At 45.7% G+C, this 17,215-nt stretch overlaps 1 protein-coding gene across 3 annotated transcripts in view; it reads right to left on the bottom strand.

Moving 5' to 3' along the window:
- Positions 1-1,426: 1,426 nt before the first annotated feature.
- Positions 1,427-17,215, bottom strand: part of MAP6 (microtubule associated protein 6) — a 46,971-nt gene continuing 31,182 nt past the window's right edge. The window contains exons 2-4 of one of the 3 annotated variants that reach the window (XR_010079884.1): positions 16,656-16,869; positions 8,117-8,379; positions 1,606-7,902 (exon numbers count right to left, since the gene is read on the bottom strand). Coding sequence is in view for 2 of the 3 variants with exons in the window: in XM_063393724.1 (XP_063249794.1) it covers positions 14,599-14,799; positions 16,656-16,869 (415 nt within the window). In the remaining variant the exon portion in view is untranslated. The other 2 variants (XM_063393725.1, XM_063393724.1) reach the window with 2 other exon arrangements.

The following is a 17,215-nucleotide window of genomic DNA, read 5'->3' as shown; positions in this document are numbered from 1 at the left end:
ACCCTCTGGATTTGTAGGACTGTGGAGCTGCCATGCTCCGTGGAGTTTTCCCCACCTCCAGTGAAGTAGCTCCTTTGCATAACTAATTTGTGAAGGAAGAGCAGCCTTTTGCCTAAAGTTACCATTTTAGGAAAGTAAACCCAATCTCAGCTCTAAGTGTTAGAATGCTGCAGCCTAAACCTAGAAATATTTAGTGGAGTGTGCTGAGCCACTGCATTGTTCAAATTGCAGTCTGGGGACTCCATGCCATCGGTACAGGACAGCTGTAGAACTGGATTGCGTCTCCTGTCATGGTGTGCATGAATCCTATAGGAATCATAAAGGTTGGAAAAGACCTCCAAGATCACCAAGTCCAATCTTATGAATCTTATTAACGGGACCTCACCCATAAAACATGAACATGCAGAACAACCATGAGCTGACTCAATTTTTCCTACATTCCCAATTGTGAACAACATCACAATTTTTCAGTAAAACATTTTTTAGAAAATAAGCTGAGAAGAAACAGTAATTTGCCAGTAAGTTTTGATGTCTTGTCCAGCCCTTGATAAGGACTCTAGAACACCTCTAAAAAGACAGGCTGAGAAAGTTGGTGCTGTTCAGCCTAGAAAACAGAAGATTGCCTGGACACCTCAGAACATCTTCCAGTATCTGAAGGGGCCTACAAAGAAGACAGAGAGGAACTCTGCATCAGGAAACGTAGTGATAGGACAAGAATTCAGACTGAAAGAAGGAAAATTTGGGTTAGATATCAGGATATTCCTCCCTGTGAGGGTGGCGAGACCCTGGCACATATTGGCCAGAGAAGCTGTGGCTGCCTCTTTCCTGCAAGTCTTCAAGGCCAGGTTGGATGGGGCTTGGAACAACATGGTCTAGTTGAATATGTCCCTCCCCATGGCAGGGAGGTGGAACTGGATGATCTGTAAGGTCCCTTCCAACCCAAACCATTCTATGATTTGCTTTAAGTGATACCCAAATTAGCAATCAGCTGAATATTGGCAGCCTCAGAAGAAGGTCTGAAATATTTGTGGCTATAGCACAGTGATAAGGGGATCTGCCAGATGTTGCACAAGGTGTGCCTCACCTGGCAATATCCAAAACACAAGTTCCTGACAGTGGTTAAGTATTTATAGTACATTAAATCTTCCAAGGATCTTTGAAGAGAGTTGTTGCTTCTACCAACTTGCATTCTGGCATAATCTCTGAAATCCAGTGTGATACTTCTACAGGCTATGGATATGAATCTATCTCTGTTGTCCACATAAAATAGAGACCTTTAAAGCCAGTGCTGCTTCCCACCTATGAATAAAGGGAGAATTGGACCCATTGTTTTTCTGTAACTTTACTATACATAAATCAAGGCACAGATATGCCAACTCCATCACACAATAGCTTCAAAGTGCTTGAGAGACAACAGAAGTTGTCATTCAGCTCTCATAATCAGCTTTATTTTATGCCAGCCAAACAATACACATTTCATGCAGACTATACATTTGCTCCAGCTGCTGCTCAGATGAAAGTTCCTGACTTCATGTGAGTTCTTCCTGCACTAAGGTACTTGGTTCTTGGTCTGTAGCACCAGTGATTTTTTCAGGGGTCCTGGAAGCAGAGAAAGATCATCATTGCAAAGCTATCAGAGCAATCAGCTGGCCCATACCAACAAAATGCCACCCCTGAGCTGCACTTTGCCCCATGACCAATGCCTCTGCAGAGTGTTCCCCAAGCAACCACACATTTGGTATGTCCTCAGGCTGGCTGGTGAGTGGTCCTGCTCCCTGGAAGGAACTGGTCCAAAACCCATGGTTGTCCACAAAACCTGTGAGGGCTTGGGCTGGACTTTTTGACCAGCCCTTGGTTTAACTGTGACCTGGATCATGTCCACCGTCAGCTACAAAAAATGTTTGCCAATTGATTATAACTTGCATCAAACTAACACCTTGCTGTAAAATTGTCTCACAAAGAAGCAGTTTGTTTCCCTCATGATGAGGGTAAAAGCCCTGTCACCGTGGAGCCGAGCTCTTGTGCCGCTCAGGAAGCACCTGGAACCTGTTAAAACAACTGGCAGGAAAGTAAGCCCAGCTAACGTATACTAACCCCAATCTGAGAGCACTCCTTTTCTCTTCAATACCCCCAGGAGACACCAGGAGGTGATGGTGGCACCAAGGTACTGGATGCCTGGCAGGGTCACCTTTGTACCTGGATAGTCTTGGATGCCAGCACTAAAGAACAAAGGCACTCTGGAGTTAGAGTAGATGCTGCCAGTAGAAGCTCTGGACATGTGTTGGAAGGAAGGCTGGATCTTGAAAAAGCACAGAGGGAGGGATGGGAAAGGAAAGACCTGTAGGGAACAAGGGAATCAGTCTTCATTAGGAAAGAGGAGGAGCATCTCTGGGGATGAAGACAGACATGGGTCTATGAGGGTGCAGAAAGGCAGAAAGCAGTTGATGATGCATGAGAAATCTGCCAAGATTTAAAATGGACAGCTTTACATGGTGTTGCATCAAGGGACTGTGGAGATCCCCATTTATCCCCCAGTCTTGCATCATTTTTGTGCCGGGAATGGCTCCAGGTTAGAGGAGGGAAGGAGAGCCTGACACCATGGAGTGGCTGGTTACCATTTTCTTGGTCTATGAAATCAGCCCAACCCACAGACAAGAAAAACCATTTCTGTGTGAGAGGCTTGTGGGGCAGGACCATGTGAAGAGCCCTGGCAGGGCATCTCTCTCTCAAATACTCACCCTCACCTTGCTCTATTTGCTTACTACAAAGAGGCATTTGCTGCCAGAAGCTGTTGGCAGAGGTTGGTAGGAAATCTGCTGAGTTCTTTCAGCCCAGTAGTTCCTATGGGAATGAGGTGAGCCCAGCACCATAAATCAAAGGGTTAGGGGAAAAATGCAGAGCAGCTTCTCTTTGGAAAGATGTCCATTGTCAGGGTAGACCAGGGCCACACTGCTGATGCACAGGCATCTGCTAGGACAGGACTCACTGCCTGGTCTCTAGAGAAGGCTGGAGATGCCTGCACATCCTTGCCAGTGGAAATGGTGCCCAAGGGCACCTGCACTTCCAGTTTGAAGGCCATCAGCAACTACTCCAGATATGAAGCACATCTTCACATCTCGTTTAGTGAGGAAGGAGGCAGGAACTATGGGGCATGATCTCAGGTTGTCCTATGCCAGCGTGGACATGATGATCCAGGTTCAACCACATCCAGGTGGGTCAACACCAGAGCCATCCCACCTCTTCCTTGGTATCAACCCTGCTCTTGCTGCTACCCTGCATTTCAGAGGAGAGCTTTGAAAGTAAAAAATCATCTCTCCCTGAAGCAATATGAACTGTTTTCAATCCACCAGCATTTTCCTTAGCCTTGCTAGAATTACCAGGGGGATTCCTCCATCTCAGAATCACCAGGGGAATTCCTCCATCTCAACAGGGTGGTCCCTTCCTGTTGAGACAGTCAAAAAACTGGTGCCTGCAGTGTATGTTCTTCCTTTTAATCTACTGGCTCTTTTCCCATGACTGTGTGCATCCTTCAGCCATGGATTTCAGGCCTGAGGAGAAGAAACAGACTGTGTCCCATCTCATCCCCTGGCTTCCTCTTTGTTTGCATTAATATAGACAACTGTGTGATTGTCTATCCAAACTTGTTTTAAACTGGAAGGAGTGTGAGGGGTAGGTAATTACATTATTTCCCCCCAGAGCTGGTATTCAGAAACAACAGAGCATACACAGCAGAGGACAACCGTGTCTGTCCTCTGCAAGGCTGCACAGTGAGGTCTAGCCCTAGGTACCAGACTTGGGAAGAGTGAGCTGGCAGTGTGCAAATTGGAGAGTTGAGAGGAAAGCCTGGTCCTGAAACATGACAAGCCCCAACACACGTTTACAAAGGATCTTTGTTTAGGCCAAGTGAGGAGAAAGTTTGGAGATCTTTGCCCTCATGAGGGCTGCTGATGGCAAACTGTAGGGTTAATTTTGTGAGGTGAGAAATGTAGAAGAGATGAATTGGAGGCGACAGATTTCTCCTCTTATATCTGAGAGAGGTGCAGAAAGAGTATGAAAATTCAGCAGGGGTTCATTTCCCAGAGGCAGCACAAGGTGTCTGGAAATAACCAGGTGTGTTTATGGGCCACCACGAGCACTCATAGCACCATCTCTCTTTGTTGGTCCTGGTGTAATCACATGGAGCTAAGATTTTGTGACTTGGGGTCTAAACTTGCCTCTGACAGCTCCAGCAGTATTATCCTGTTCCTCAAAGATGCGGAGGACCTGCTCACATCTCATCCCTCTTCCTCTATGAATTCACATCTTGATGTTTTGGTGGCCTCATATCAAAATGAGCTGATGACTTTGTATTTTCTTCTGCAAAATTAATTTAAAGCAGTTTAGCTATTTGGGAGCTGTTATGAGTCTGTATAGGAACACGGAAAATTAAACGTTGCCGTTAAGAGAACTAGAAGCAGCAGGAATCCTCTACCAGTGGCTCAGAAACAGCAAACAGACTCAGGCACAGAGCTTTGGTGCTGAAGGAACATTTTAAAGAAAAAAAATGAGAAATCTGTCCTTTTTTTCCCAGAGAATTCAGGTGAGGAGACAGCTCTTGTTTGTGGAGGAACCGCCTTCTGGTTAGTGCCCTTATCTAGGACATTGGCAGGTTCATGTTCCTCAGAAGATAGAAACTCATTGATTTCTGGGCAAATCCAATTCCCAGTTAGATTATGAGTAGGTTATAACAAATTACTTCTGTCTTCTGAATGCTGTGTTGCCCTTTGTGCACTGAAGCTTGTTGTCTTCACAAAACAACAAAAATACAAACCTTTTTTGTCCTGAAAAATGGTCTTAACATGGTACTTTATAATTGGTTGCATTCTTTGGAAAAGGCACATCAAGCAGTAGCGGTAACACTGTGAATTGTATCAGGGAAGTGCAGAATCTCAGCCTTGCTCTATACTTCAGCAAGCAGAGAGGTTGCTGTCCTTGCAAAGGAGCAAGATCTGGAAACGTGCAGCAGCTTGGGGCCAGCAGGTTCTGAAGATGAAAGTGCCTGGTTGTGAAATCTGGCCTGATGTAGGTATGGGGTGAGCAGCAAGGAGCTCAGCCCTTTGGAGTTCCAACCAAAGCAGCATATAGGCAAGCCCTTACAGAGCTCTGCTAGCAGAAATCTAAATGTTAGAAGACTTCTGCATATCTCCCAGTCAGATGAGGACCTGAGCAGCATGGAGGAATCACGTCCTAAATACAAGCCAGCCCCTAAAACTGCAGCTAAGATTTTTTTTCAGTGCTTTTTCAGTGCTTGGAGGAGGAGGCAGCAGCACCGTGGAAGCAAGGAAGGTGGAAGCAAATCATGGTGGCACATAGGAAAGGATGCAGGGTTATCACCTACATCAAGGAATTGATCCTCTTTCCCAATGCCTCTTTCCAGCACCTACACCGTAATTCCTGCAGCCTGGAGACGTCAGGCACAACCCAGCTGCAAGTCTTGCTTGTCCTAGATGGCATTTCCAGGCTCCCCACTGAGGATATGAGCTCCCTACACATCTCTTCTGTCTGCTCTTGCAGGCAGGACATGACAGGAACAGGCATTGAAGGAAGCCCAGGGGACTGAGCACTGTTTGCTCCCTCTCCCATCCATGTCCACCAAACTGCTTCAGTTTTGCTTCTTTTTAGGTCCTCAGACCCAACTCCTGCAGACTGGTGACCATGCTCTGAGCTCACTCAGCATGATCAGGAGTCTCCTTTGCTTTCTGGCAGGCTGGTGTCACACCACAGGCAGTGAGGGTCGCTGTAAGGGTAGAGGAACCGAGCTGCTCCTGCAACTTTCTATGTTTGTAAGGAGCACCTGGGAAGAAGCACCATTTCCATATGCACCAACAGCTCCAGCCAGCACTGACCAAACTAGCACTTTGAGGCAGTAAATTAGGACAAGGGTGCAGCAAGCAGCCATCTGAGACTTGAGTCACAACTGGGTCCTTGATGTACTCACAGGTAGAAGAGACCAGGGACAGGTCTAGTCCTCACCTGGGATGAAGGAAGCAGATGTCCAGGGCAACTTCTGAGCCACAAGAAGTCCCCTGGGCATCCATCTCTGAAACATCCTAAGCCAGCTTTTGCTGATTCTCCAGAGTGATATATCTGCTTGGATTTCCAGTGACACATCTCTGCCCACTCCTTCCTATTAGAGGGGAATGTTGTTCCTTTACCATCCACTGCCTCTGCTCTGGGCTACAAGATTTCTCCTTCATTCTCCTCGGCTGCTGCATTTGTTGAGCCACCTGGCAGCACAGGACATCTCTGCAGGAAGCTGGAGAAAGGCCAGCCTCTGTATCAGATGCACCAGAATGGCACGGGATAGAAGATCCTGCAGGTCTGAATGTGCCAGGCTCCTACACTTGACAACAAAGCTTGTCCCTGTGGCCGTAGGAAAAAAAGAAAGGAAGGTACCAGAGGACGAAAGCATGAGCAGTATCATTCTAAAAGACAGCCAGATCTGTGGAAGCAAGACTGACTGCTTGACTGGCCACCAGGACAGACACACAAGGCACTTGCAGACACATCTAGTGAAGTCACACCAAGAAAGGCGAGAAAGAGAAGGGGCAGTTGGTAGGTGAGGTATCATTTATTCAAGTAGTGAGTGATAACACACAGTACAGGCAAAGAAAAAGACTTACAGTCCAAGAGAGACAGGACATGAGACAGCAACTGAGGGAAGATGGGAAGGAAAAGGTCCTTGGTGGATCTGAGCATTTGGAGTGATGTGGAGGGGAAAGGTGTTGGAGGGGGAGAGGTGGGAGAAAGCAAAGGATTGGAGAAGCAGCTGTGGGACAGACACAGAAAAGCTGGCAGAGAGGAATGGTGGTGTGGCAGGCAAATGGGGTCAGATGGGAGGTGAGGGCATTGCAGACTGCAAGGGAAGGAGCCAATGGGAAGAGATCTCTGATCAGCAATGGGCCATGTGGAGAGGGAAGAGAGCAGGGGCAAGGGGGGCAAAGACATTCACAGGCCTGCAGCTCCAAAGCACTGTTTCATTAAATTCAGGGTACATTGGGGGGTTGTATCCCTGCTGATAAATCACAGGATCACAGAATTATTTGGGTGGGAAGGATCTTCAAGATCCTCTTGTTCCAACCCCCTGCCATGGACAGGGACACCTTCCACTAGACCAGCTCCAGTTCCTGTACAACCTCACCTTGAACACTTCCAGGGAGAGAGCAGCCACAGCTTCTCTGGGCAAATATCTTGGGTCCAAGTAAGGTGGCCACAGCTGTACTTGTCCTCAGTTGAGTACTAAATCCTGAACCAGGCCAAGGAGCAGGCCAGTCCAATGGCCAAGGGCTGCTCTCAAGATTTCCCTACCTTGACCATCTGCTACTGGAACTATCAAGTGCTTACGGGTGTTCTCTGACAAGAACAGACCCATCTGCCACCCATCATGTGGTGAGATTCCCTCCACCATGTGCCATGCAGGGTGCTCCTCACTCTTTGCTGTTACCCAGTTCTCCAGACCTCTTTCAGAGCTAGAAAGGACACACTGGTCTCTCTAAGAAGATACAGGAACATCCAGCTTTGTCTGGGGTCTTGGGGTTGTTGCATGCCACAGGCTAGGTTAGGGTGGGCAGAAGACAACAAGGAGGGTTCAGAAATGCTTTCCCCTTCGCATCTCTCACACCACTGAACACATTGAAAGCAGTCAGGGCTCTCACATATCACTAAGATCTGCCACTACCATCCGTCATTTTTCTGGTGGCTGGTCCTTATCATTGGCTTCCACGGAGTAGACTGCCTGAAGGGCAAGCTGGCATTTTAAAAAGCATAAAGACACCTTCAATCCACCAGTAGGGTTTTCTTTTATTCTTGCCTCACATGTCCTCCACATGACAGTCAGGATTAGGGAGGTGTTCCCAAGGCACCCTGCAAGAGAAATGAAGAGTGTTTACAAGCAATTCAGAGTTCATGTCAGAGCACCAGTCCTGCAGTACTCAGAGCTGTGTTACCCCTCATCACACCCCCCTAAGCTTCGAAGTAGACCAAATGGCATTAGTGGAATTGCTCCCAACCCAGAAAGCTCAGGTGAATATGGGCAAATGGAAGTGAGGTGCCAATTCCCCAACTGAATCAAACTTACCATGACACTGCTGGAACAAGGCAGAGCAGAAGCCCATGTCTGAACTTCACATTATTTTCCACATGTGGAAAAGATACTGTTCTTCGAGCTGAGCACATCAGTATCATCACGTTTATGCTAGAGAATTTCTCCTTTCTGTATGGCTCCACTTCTTGATCTGATGTCACTGTTGGGGATGGTTGTTATTCCTTGGATGTTGGGAGGTACAAGCTATGTCAGAAGCATCTTCTTAAAAAGTCTTTCTCTCCTGCACTGGCACATCTCTAAATAAACCATAAATCAAAAGACTATCAAGACACAAGAGGCTGCATTTGTATAAGGGCTGATATGTCAGTTGATGAAACATCCTTTTACCAGTCGGGAATGTAAAAATTATAACTGAAGTTTTCAAAGGGAGCTCAGTTCTGTGCTCAAGCTGGAGTGGAAGGATGAAGAGTGTCAAAGAAAAGCTTCTTCATCTACCCATGCACAAGGATCTTAAATGAGTGAATACAATGTATTTTAAAGCATCTCAGTAAAACTGGAAGCAGGGAGGCAACTCCTCATGAGACTGCTCATGGCAGTCAAAGTGACACCTCTGCAAAGCCACTCTCAGATCACTGAATTTTTTAGGTTGGAAAAGATCTCCAAGACACTCAGTTATTAAGTATTTGAGAGGGAGACTCGACTTTCAAAACTCAATTTATTGTCTCCCCTCCTTGTTCACTTCACCCAGACACCAACACTGGCAAATAAGACTATTTCTTCTCCAGCCAGTGCCTCCACACTCTATGCTCTTGTAAGACAAAGCACTTCATTTTCAGTGAAGCTCTCCAGCACAACCCATGGAAAGAGCTGGGCAGTGCCAGTCACTAATGATTTGGTGATGAGTCAGTCAACACCAGTGGGTTCAGATAGTGATGGTTAAAGACCAGGGAGTCCAGGCCTTCCATCAGCCCTCTTCAAGAGGTCCTACTGTTCCCCTGAAATGCATCCTGCCCCTTTCTACACTTGGGCTTTGCAAGGCTGAGTGAGTTCAGAGATCAACAGGGCAGTGAAGGCATGTTTTCCAGCATTCACTTTGGGCAGCTGCATGGAGCAGATGGATCACCTATCCAGACTGCAACATGGAAAAGACCCTGTACCTTTGTGTCATGGGAGAAGCACTTTGTTGCCCATCATGGACTGTCACGGATAAGCTCCAATAATAACCAATCTTTTAGAAATGAGCATTTTCTCCACTACCAGCTGTAGAGAGTGAAATGATAAATCCTGCAACCTACAGCCCAGCTGAAACACTCCAAGGATCATATAGGTACTTGTGATTGATGAATGGATGAAACTGGTGGGGAAGGGAGAGGGAAGGTAGAGTGATACAGAGGACATGAGCAAGCAGCACTGTTACTAGCATGTGGTCACAAATGGAATAAATTCAGAAAGTGATTTGTAAACCAGGCAGAGATGAGAAATAGCACCCTTAGCAACAGGAAGGCAGAAAAGGTTTGGTGGCCCATGGATGTCAACAGAGGGGAGGAGGAGGTGGAGAAGTTTCAAAATTATAGAATCATGGAATGGTTTGGATTGGAAGGGACCTTAAAGGCCATCTAGTTCCAAATCCCCTACCATGGGAAGACACACCTCCCACTAGACAAAGTTGCTCAAAACTACAGGAATTTTCTTCAGGTTGGTAGGGAAACCCATTAAAGGGGAAAACATGATTAAAAATTGGAATTGTAGGCTATCAAATAAAAAAGAGATTAAGCTAAGATTAGAGGTCCAATTTAAAATAAAATATTGCCCTCAGTCCTGCTTTCTTCTCAAGCATCATTTTCTCCAGATAGCCACTGCTTTCATTAATATAAAATCACTGCTTTACACTTATACGGATTCTGCCAAGCATTTGCTCAACAGTGGCTGGGTTTGCTGTGCACTGAAAATGCTCAACCCAAGAACTTGCCACCTCCTTTCAGAGAGGATTTATAGCCACTTCAACCCTCTCACTGGCTTTTCAGGTGTTTTTCACAGAACTATATAAAGGTTTGGGCTGCAAGGGACGTTAAAGCTCAGTTAGTTCCAATCCCCTGCCATGGGCAGGGACACCTTCCAGTAGACCAGGTTTTTCAGGTTTGGTTTATGGAGAAAACAAAAGCTGTAGGCAGTTGAAAAGAAGTGTAATCAACATTGGTAAATACACATCATCGACCCTTCCTTCAAGTCTTGATGGGATCTGCTCCCTAAGCCAGGACAAGATGGACATGAGCAAGGCACTGCATGGACCCTCTATTCAAAGATATTTTATATCGAAAATAAAACTTGTGCCATCCACATGACTTCACTGTCCATCTTTGCATTTGCAAACACTTATAGCTCATGCCAGACTGGTCTGAGATTAGCAGCCACTGAAGGGAGTTAGACTGTGCCAGCCCAGCTGTTCCTACAGCAGGCATGAAAGTGGCAACTCTGAGCAACACAAGCCTCATTTTGGTTGGACGGGTGTTTCTTTCATTTAACTGTGCTTCTGATTGAGAAAACAAGATCAAGGAGGTGGTATTCGTCTTCAGCATTTATTTATCATTGGAAAAAGAACTCTTTGAGCAAGCAAAGATCACAAGCACGTCACAATCAATTGGCAGTACATTAATATGTGTGTGTGTGTGGGTGTGTATGTGTGTGTGAGACTTTCATCAGAATATCAACAATGAAAAAGCACCACAAGGAGGTGTGCTCAACATGTTTACAAGAGACAATTTGTGATATGCAACCAAACTCAGGCCACAAAATATTAATTAGACACTTCCTATCTGCCTCCAAGAGGCAAGAATTTGTGGAATGCATGGGCACCAGGTTTTGGCACCAGCTGTGCTGCAAATGAAGACGCAGGTGATTGGTGTGCGAAGCAGTTGGAAAACACGAGCTCAGTCAGCAGTTAGCACCATTTTGCAGAAAGGAGTAACAGTACAGTGAAAATGCAAAAGCAAGCAATAGCACAGGAACTCTCACAGGGTAAAAAGCAAAACATTTCTTTTTGTTTCTTTTTACAAGAAAAGTAAAACATATTACAGATCAGCAGTGGAACAGAATCAGCATTGTGGCAGATGGAAACACAGAACAGCAGAGCACTGTTTCCCAGTGGGATTGACAAGTTCAGAGCCCAGAGTGAATTTGAAATGGCAGAGTTTTGGTCTCCTTTCTGATAAACCTGAGTGGGTTGGATGAGCATAGAGTCTGTGGAAGGTAGAGCAATGCAGGATTTCATCCTGAGGCTTACCTCTGCTGTAGTTCCTGGTATTCAATGCAGGGCCAGCCCATGTGCTTGGATATGTGTGTGTGCTTGGATGCATGCTGCAGATGTGGTGCACATGGAGCAGAAGCCAGGATTTCTATGCCTATTTTGTTGATGTGAGAGGAAGGATCCAGGCCTTACCAGTCTCCCAAGCTCTTTCTGCAAAGAAAACCTTTCAAGGACCATTCATCCCACCCAAGGACACCTGTCAAAAATAGGCAGCTCAATGGCCTTGGAAAGTTCCTTCACTAGAGAGGGAATTAAAATCACTGGCTAATACTTCATACCTAGCTTTGTAGTGAGCTTATGGAATGGCTTGAGTTGGAAGGGATCTTAAAGATCTTCTAGTTCCAAGCCCCCTGCCACCAAAAAACTTCATGTATTACGGAAACATAAAGCTATATTCTGACCACTCACTGCGTATGTTTCAAACACTGTGATGGATGCTCTTCACTAAGAAGAAACCATCCCAAGTTGGATGATCAGTAGCTCGTCCAGAGCCATGGATATGATTGGATTAGGTAGTCTGAGCATCTTAGTGATGCTCCTTGGGCAAAATTCATTTCACCTTGAAGTCAGGGGCTAAATTCTCATTGTATTCCAGGTGAAATCGTGGCAAGTGTGGTGTGTCTTCAAATATGAAACTTAGGGCTGAAAAATAATAGGAAGAATTGGTTTGCATGGTATGTCCTTACGTAAGATTGGTGTGTAGAGCTATTTGAACTGTCTAATGCCTTTCTGATGTCTTCTGCCTGCTGTGACATATCATCTTCACAGCTTATGCTATCCTGTAGGAAGGGACATTACTGATGAGTGTGAAGATGCATGAAGCATCTTAAAAGCCAAGGAATCACACCAAGTCTTGGGAGCTCATCTTCTCTGGCCAGTTGTCCCTTATGTGACAGGTAGGAAGAGCTGTGAGCAGCACGCCTCTCCGCCAGCTCAACACAAGCCTTTTGCTGAGCTGCTCCAGAGACAGAGCTGAGCAGTGCTGCAGGGGCTTCTGAGCACTCAGAAAAGCAATGATCAATATGGACAGGCCAGCATCTTCATGAGGCATGCACATAAAAAAAAAAATAAACAAAAAAACCAAACAGAAAACACCTCACAAAAACCCCCCAAAAACACTACATTCACAAAGATTTCCACAGTTTTACTTCCTGGAGGATTTTCCCTGGTTTCCTCCTAAACAGCGGAGGTTTAAATATATATATATATATTTCTATATATGAATATATATTTTTCACATACACAACCTGACTAGCACACAGTTCTAACACAGCTAAGCTTGGAATTACACCACTGAATTCAGAACACTACATTTACTGATACTCAAAGGTTTAGGCTGTTAGCGCAAGGCAAACAGGACACATCACATGATACACCAAACTTGGCATTTATTCATTACTAAGGCCAACAAATGTCACTATCTGTATATCACAGAGCTTTCCTCCTCATTGGAAACTTTCACTCAGCCTTGTAGCCCTCCACTCATTTATGTTTCCAAAAGACCCGACACAATTCTAATGGGATGAAACCCCAAAAATGGGACTCCTCACCCTCCCAACCCGTTCATTTTTCTGCTAGATAGTTTCACATCTCTAAAATACCCCTAGCAGTAAGACTTTCCTTATCCCACCACCTCTACAGCAACACTCCACCTCCCTACTCTACCTCCCATCTCTGTCTTCATGCTTCCCAATTGTCCACTGGAAGTTTCAAGCTGGACTTCATATTAGGAGAAAAAATTTGGAACTGCAAAAATAAGTGACAGGAACCCTGCATCTTAACCTTAAGCCACTCTGCTATGGGAGAGTTTAACAGCTCACTTTGGTGGGATAAAGATTAATCCTCATGTATTTAGGAACCAATCCAGAAGTTAGGCACATAAATTTGGATGGGGACCACAACTCTCCCACTGATCCAGTGACCCAGATTCTGTGGCATGTAATGCCAGTCAGGTGGGCCAGTTCATACTTGCTGACAAATGGTCCTGCTGTGTTTAGGGCTTCCAAACCGCTTGTGGGGATTTCCTAGAGTAAAAGCACAGTAAATACGACTGAAACCCTGAGATCTTGTCTGAAGGGAGTCTAGGAATCCCAGCAACTTTTTTATGGCACGCTTGAGATGCTCATAAGCCAACATGAACACAGACATCTGGAAGAGTAAATACAACAGGGGCTGACAGCTCTAGCCAACCTAGGGTGACACATTTCTTTCTGGCCCTTGGAAGGTCACAAAACCTGAAAACTAAACCACTTTTTGAAACCTAGCTCTGCCTATTGGCATCTGTCCTGGTCTGAGGGGGAAGTGAGTTTTCAATCTAACCCCCAACAGCATCCCAGAACTGAAGAAAGCAAACCAAGATTCAAAACAAAACAGGACTAATTGGCAAGATCCGTAATTTGGGGGAAACAATAGGGAAGAACAACCTGCTGATAACCTAGTCTAACCTGCCATGTGCTTGGAAAGTGCTCACTGCACCTTCCCTCACCAATTTTTTTTTTTTAATCAAGGACTTTCAAGTAGTGTTGATGAATGAAGTTGCCTTGATGCAGCTAGATACACTCCCAGCTACCCTTGGGGAGGATTTGGCCCTTTACTTCCATGGGATCTCCTTTCCTGTTGCTTCTTGGAGCAGAATTCCCATCAGTGTCACCAGGGGAAATCATTCCACACCATTGATTTTGGTGGATTTACAGGATATCCATGGCATCCTTAAATGAACCTGATCCTCTTTGCCTCCAAACCCCTTCACCTGCTGACACCAGTGGGAGATGACAAAACCAATGGCCAACCCAAAAGGGCCTCATGGGATGAGAGCACAGCCCCTCCATGGCTCAATGGGCACTTCCATGCTGTCAAAGCACTGAAGAACCAAGCCCGAGGAAAGGGACACGCTGTTGGATGTAATCACTGTTGACCCATCACCTTCATCTCTCAGGACCCTACTTATGCATTCTCACATCCCTCACTCTGTGCAGAGCCGTGTTGCGCAAAGCAGAACAACTTGACCTCAGAAGCAAGGATTTCCTAATCCTCCTTGGAAATAAAACAGAAAAGCTTCTAATACAATCAGAACAAAAAGCAGATTAGAAGCCTCTAATTAATTTTGTGGCCTTTATTTAATCAAAGGGACAAAAAAAAAAAGAAAAGAAAAAGGAAGGAATTAAGAAAGAAAAGGAAAAAAAATGAGAAAGAAAGGAAAGTGCAGTGACATTTACTCTTTTGCCTCAGCCAGTTTATTGTTCATCTCTTTACTTTTCTCCTTATCCTCTGGCTTTGCAGTGTTGGAGGTCTCGGCGCTCTTTTTCTTGGCAGCCCGGCCAGATGCAATCTGCTTGTCTTTGGCCTTTTTCAGGGGTTTATGGCTTGTTGTGGTCTTTTTTGGTTTGGAAGGCTTTATGCTAGGCTTTTCCACCTGCATGGAGGGCGACAGGCAGAACAACAACACAGAAATGGAGAAAGAGAGAGAGAGAGAGAGAGAGAGAGAAGGAGGAGAGACACAAGGACAAGCAGAAAACAGGATTTAGATCTGAAACAGCACAAATGTTACTTATCTGCTCATCTCTGCCCAGCCACAAAGGCAGGGGAGCAGCTGAGCTTACGCTGAGTTGCAAATGCGAGCTCCTTTCAGGCAGCCCTGAAGTCAGTGCCCCTGGAGCCAGCAGAGCCCATTGTATCCAGATCAGGATAGAGCAGGGTGAATAGGAGAGGGAATATTATCAGTCATTTTATCAATTTCTGCATCTTTCTCTGACTTCAGGACAGGTTCTGCAAACCCACAGAGGATTCTCTCTCTGGACTGGAAGCAGAGAAATGATGCTCACGACAAAGAGGCTGTTATGAGTCTCCATCTTTCTTGCAGGAGGGGACTCCACTTTTTATTTGTCTTTATCAGATTCCCAAAATGGAGGAAAATTACTTGGGGATACCTGAGGTGAGGAACACTAATTGGCACATGAGAAAATTCCACACCTATGTCTTGTTTCTACACCCCGAAATAGGAAGGACAGTTACAAAAATTAAGGGAGAACAGAAGCTTTCATCTCCTACATGCTCACCCTGCAATCCCTCAGTCCTCACAGATCTAAGCACTCATCAGTTTAGGGAACAACTTATGGTTCTCCATTTAAAACTTCACAGACTGACTCCTTTTATATGCAGATCCTCTGCTGGTCCTAGAAAACAAGGCTGGAAGACATTTCGGCTTAGGTCCTTCTCAACACATGTCCTCCATCTGATCAAAACCAGAAGTGCATACTGTCAAAATCTGTGGAATGCTCTGAATTAACAGGAGATGTCTGGCTCCTGGCATAATATGTAGGGCTCCTAAAGATTTGGAGGGAGGAAGAAAAAGCTGCCTGGATAATCACACAGGAAATGACAACAAAAAAAACCTCTTCATCTCAGCCCTACCCTCACTTCTTTACAGTTTGACATAGGGCACTGTTGTCTCTGAAGTGCTTCAAGCTGTCCTAGAGCTCATAGAATTATAGAACAGTTTGGGTTGGAAGAGTCCTTAAAGAACATCTCAGTCCTTACCCCTGCATGGGCTGGGACATCTTATACTAGACTTGGTTGCTCCAAGCTCCTTCAAACCTGGCATTGGACATTCCTGGCATGGGGCAGCCACAGAGCCTCACCACCCTCACAGCCAAGAATTTCTTCCCAATATTCCTTCTAACCCTGCCTTCTGGCAGTGTGAAGCCATTCTCCATTGTCCTGTCCCTCCAGGCCCTTGTCCAAAGTCCCTCTCCAGCTCTCTTGGAGCCCTGTTAGGCACTGACAGAGCCTCTGAAGTCTCACCAGAGCCTTCTCATCTCTAGGCTAAACATCCTCAGTTCTCCCAGCCTGTGTCTATACAGAGGTGCTCCACCTCTTGGAGCATCTCCATGGCCTCTTCTGGACTCAGTTCAACAGATCCATATCCTTCGCATGCTGAGGACCCCAGAGCTGGAGACAGCATTGCAGATGGGGATCTTACAACGTAGAGGGGCAGAATGGAACAGCAGGGCAGAATCCCCTCCCTGACCTCCCTGTCCGTGCTGTGGGATCAACCTAGGACCCTGTTGGCTTTCTGGCAGCACACATGGCCAGGACATGTTTAGTTTTTTATTCACAGCCATCTCCAAGATGGATCCTGAAATGCACCTGTTGGTTGGAATAAGGATACCACAAAAGGGGAGTGACAGCAAGCAGTGTTCAGCCCAGCCTTAGTGTGTTGCACATGTCCTACCAGGAGCAGTGATGGGTCCCCTCTGCCATGTTTCTCACCTTTGGAGGTTCTTTGTAGGGTTCGCTGTAGAGAGTGCGTATCCTTCTGCGTTCCAGGTATTTGTTATCAGCTGGAGAAGGCTTACTGGTTTCCCCCTTGAACTGAGCACTGTAACTGGTTTCATGGGTCATTTTCTCCTCTGGTGGCTTGTACTGGGGCTTTGCTTTTATCGCTTTCACGGGCTTGACATCTATCCAGGGTCTGAACTCATTTCTGAAGATCAAAAAGGAAAAGGGTTCAGGAATTAAACCAACAGGAGGGCAATGATAGCATGCGAATGGAGTCCTGCATTGCTCAACCAAGTCTGTGTGGAAGGGATTTTGCCTCCATCCGATCAGATTTACATAGAAACTGTCTGCCAACAATTCATTTTTTTTACCTCATCCAAAACCTATTGACACATTATGAGAAATTCAAATGAAATGTGGTCTATTAAAATCAGCCAATCCTGGAGACATCTCAGCCACGCCTCTAAGCAGGGATTGGTATGATTCCACCTCTAGTGCACCTATTAGAACAGCTTAGTTAATTCCATACTAACAGATAAATAATTAGGATT

This window comes from Prinia subflava, chromosome 3 (assembly GCF_021018805.1).
Source record: "Prinia subflava isolate CZ2003 ecotype Zambia chromosome 3, Cam_Psub_1.2, whole genome shotgun sequence".
NCBI lineage: Eukaryota > Metazoa > Chordata > Aves > Passeriformes > Cisticolidae > Prinia > Prinia subflava.
Note: the sequence above shows the minus strand (reverse complement) of the source record. Positions and strands in the feature narration are given on the sequence as shown.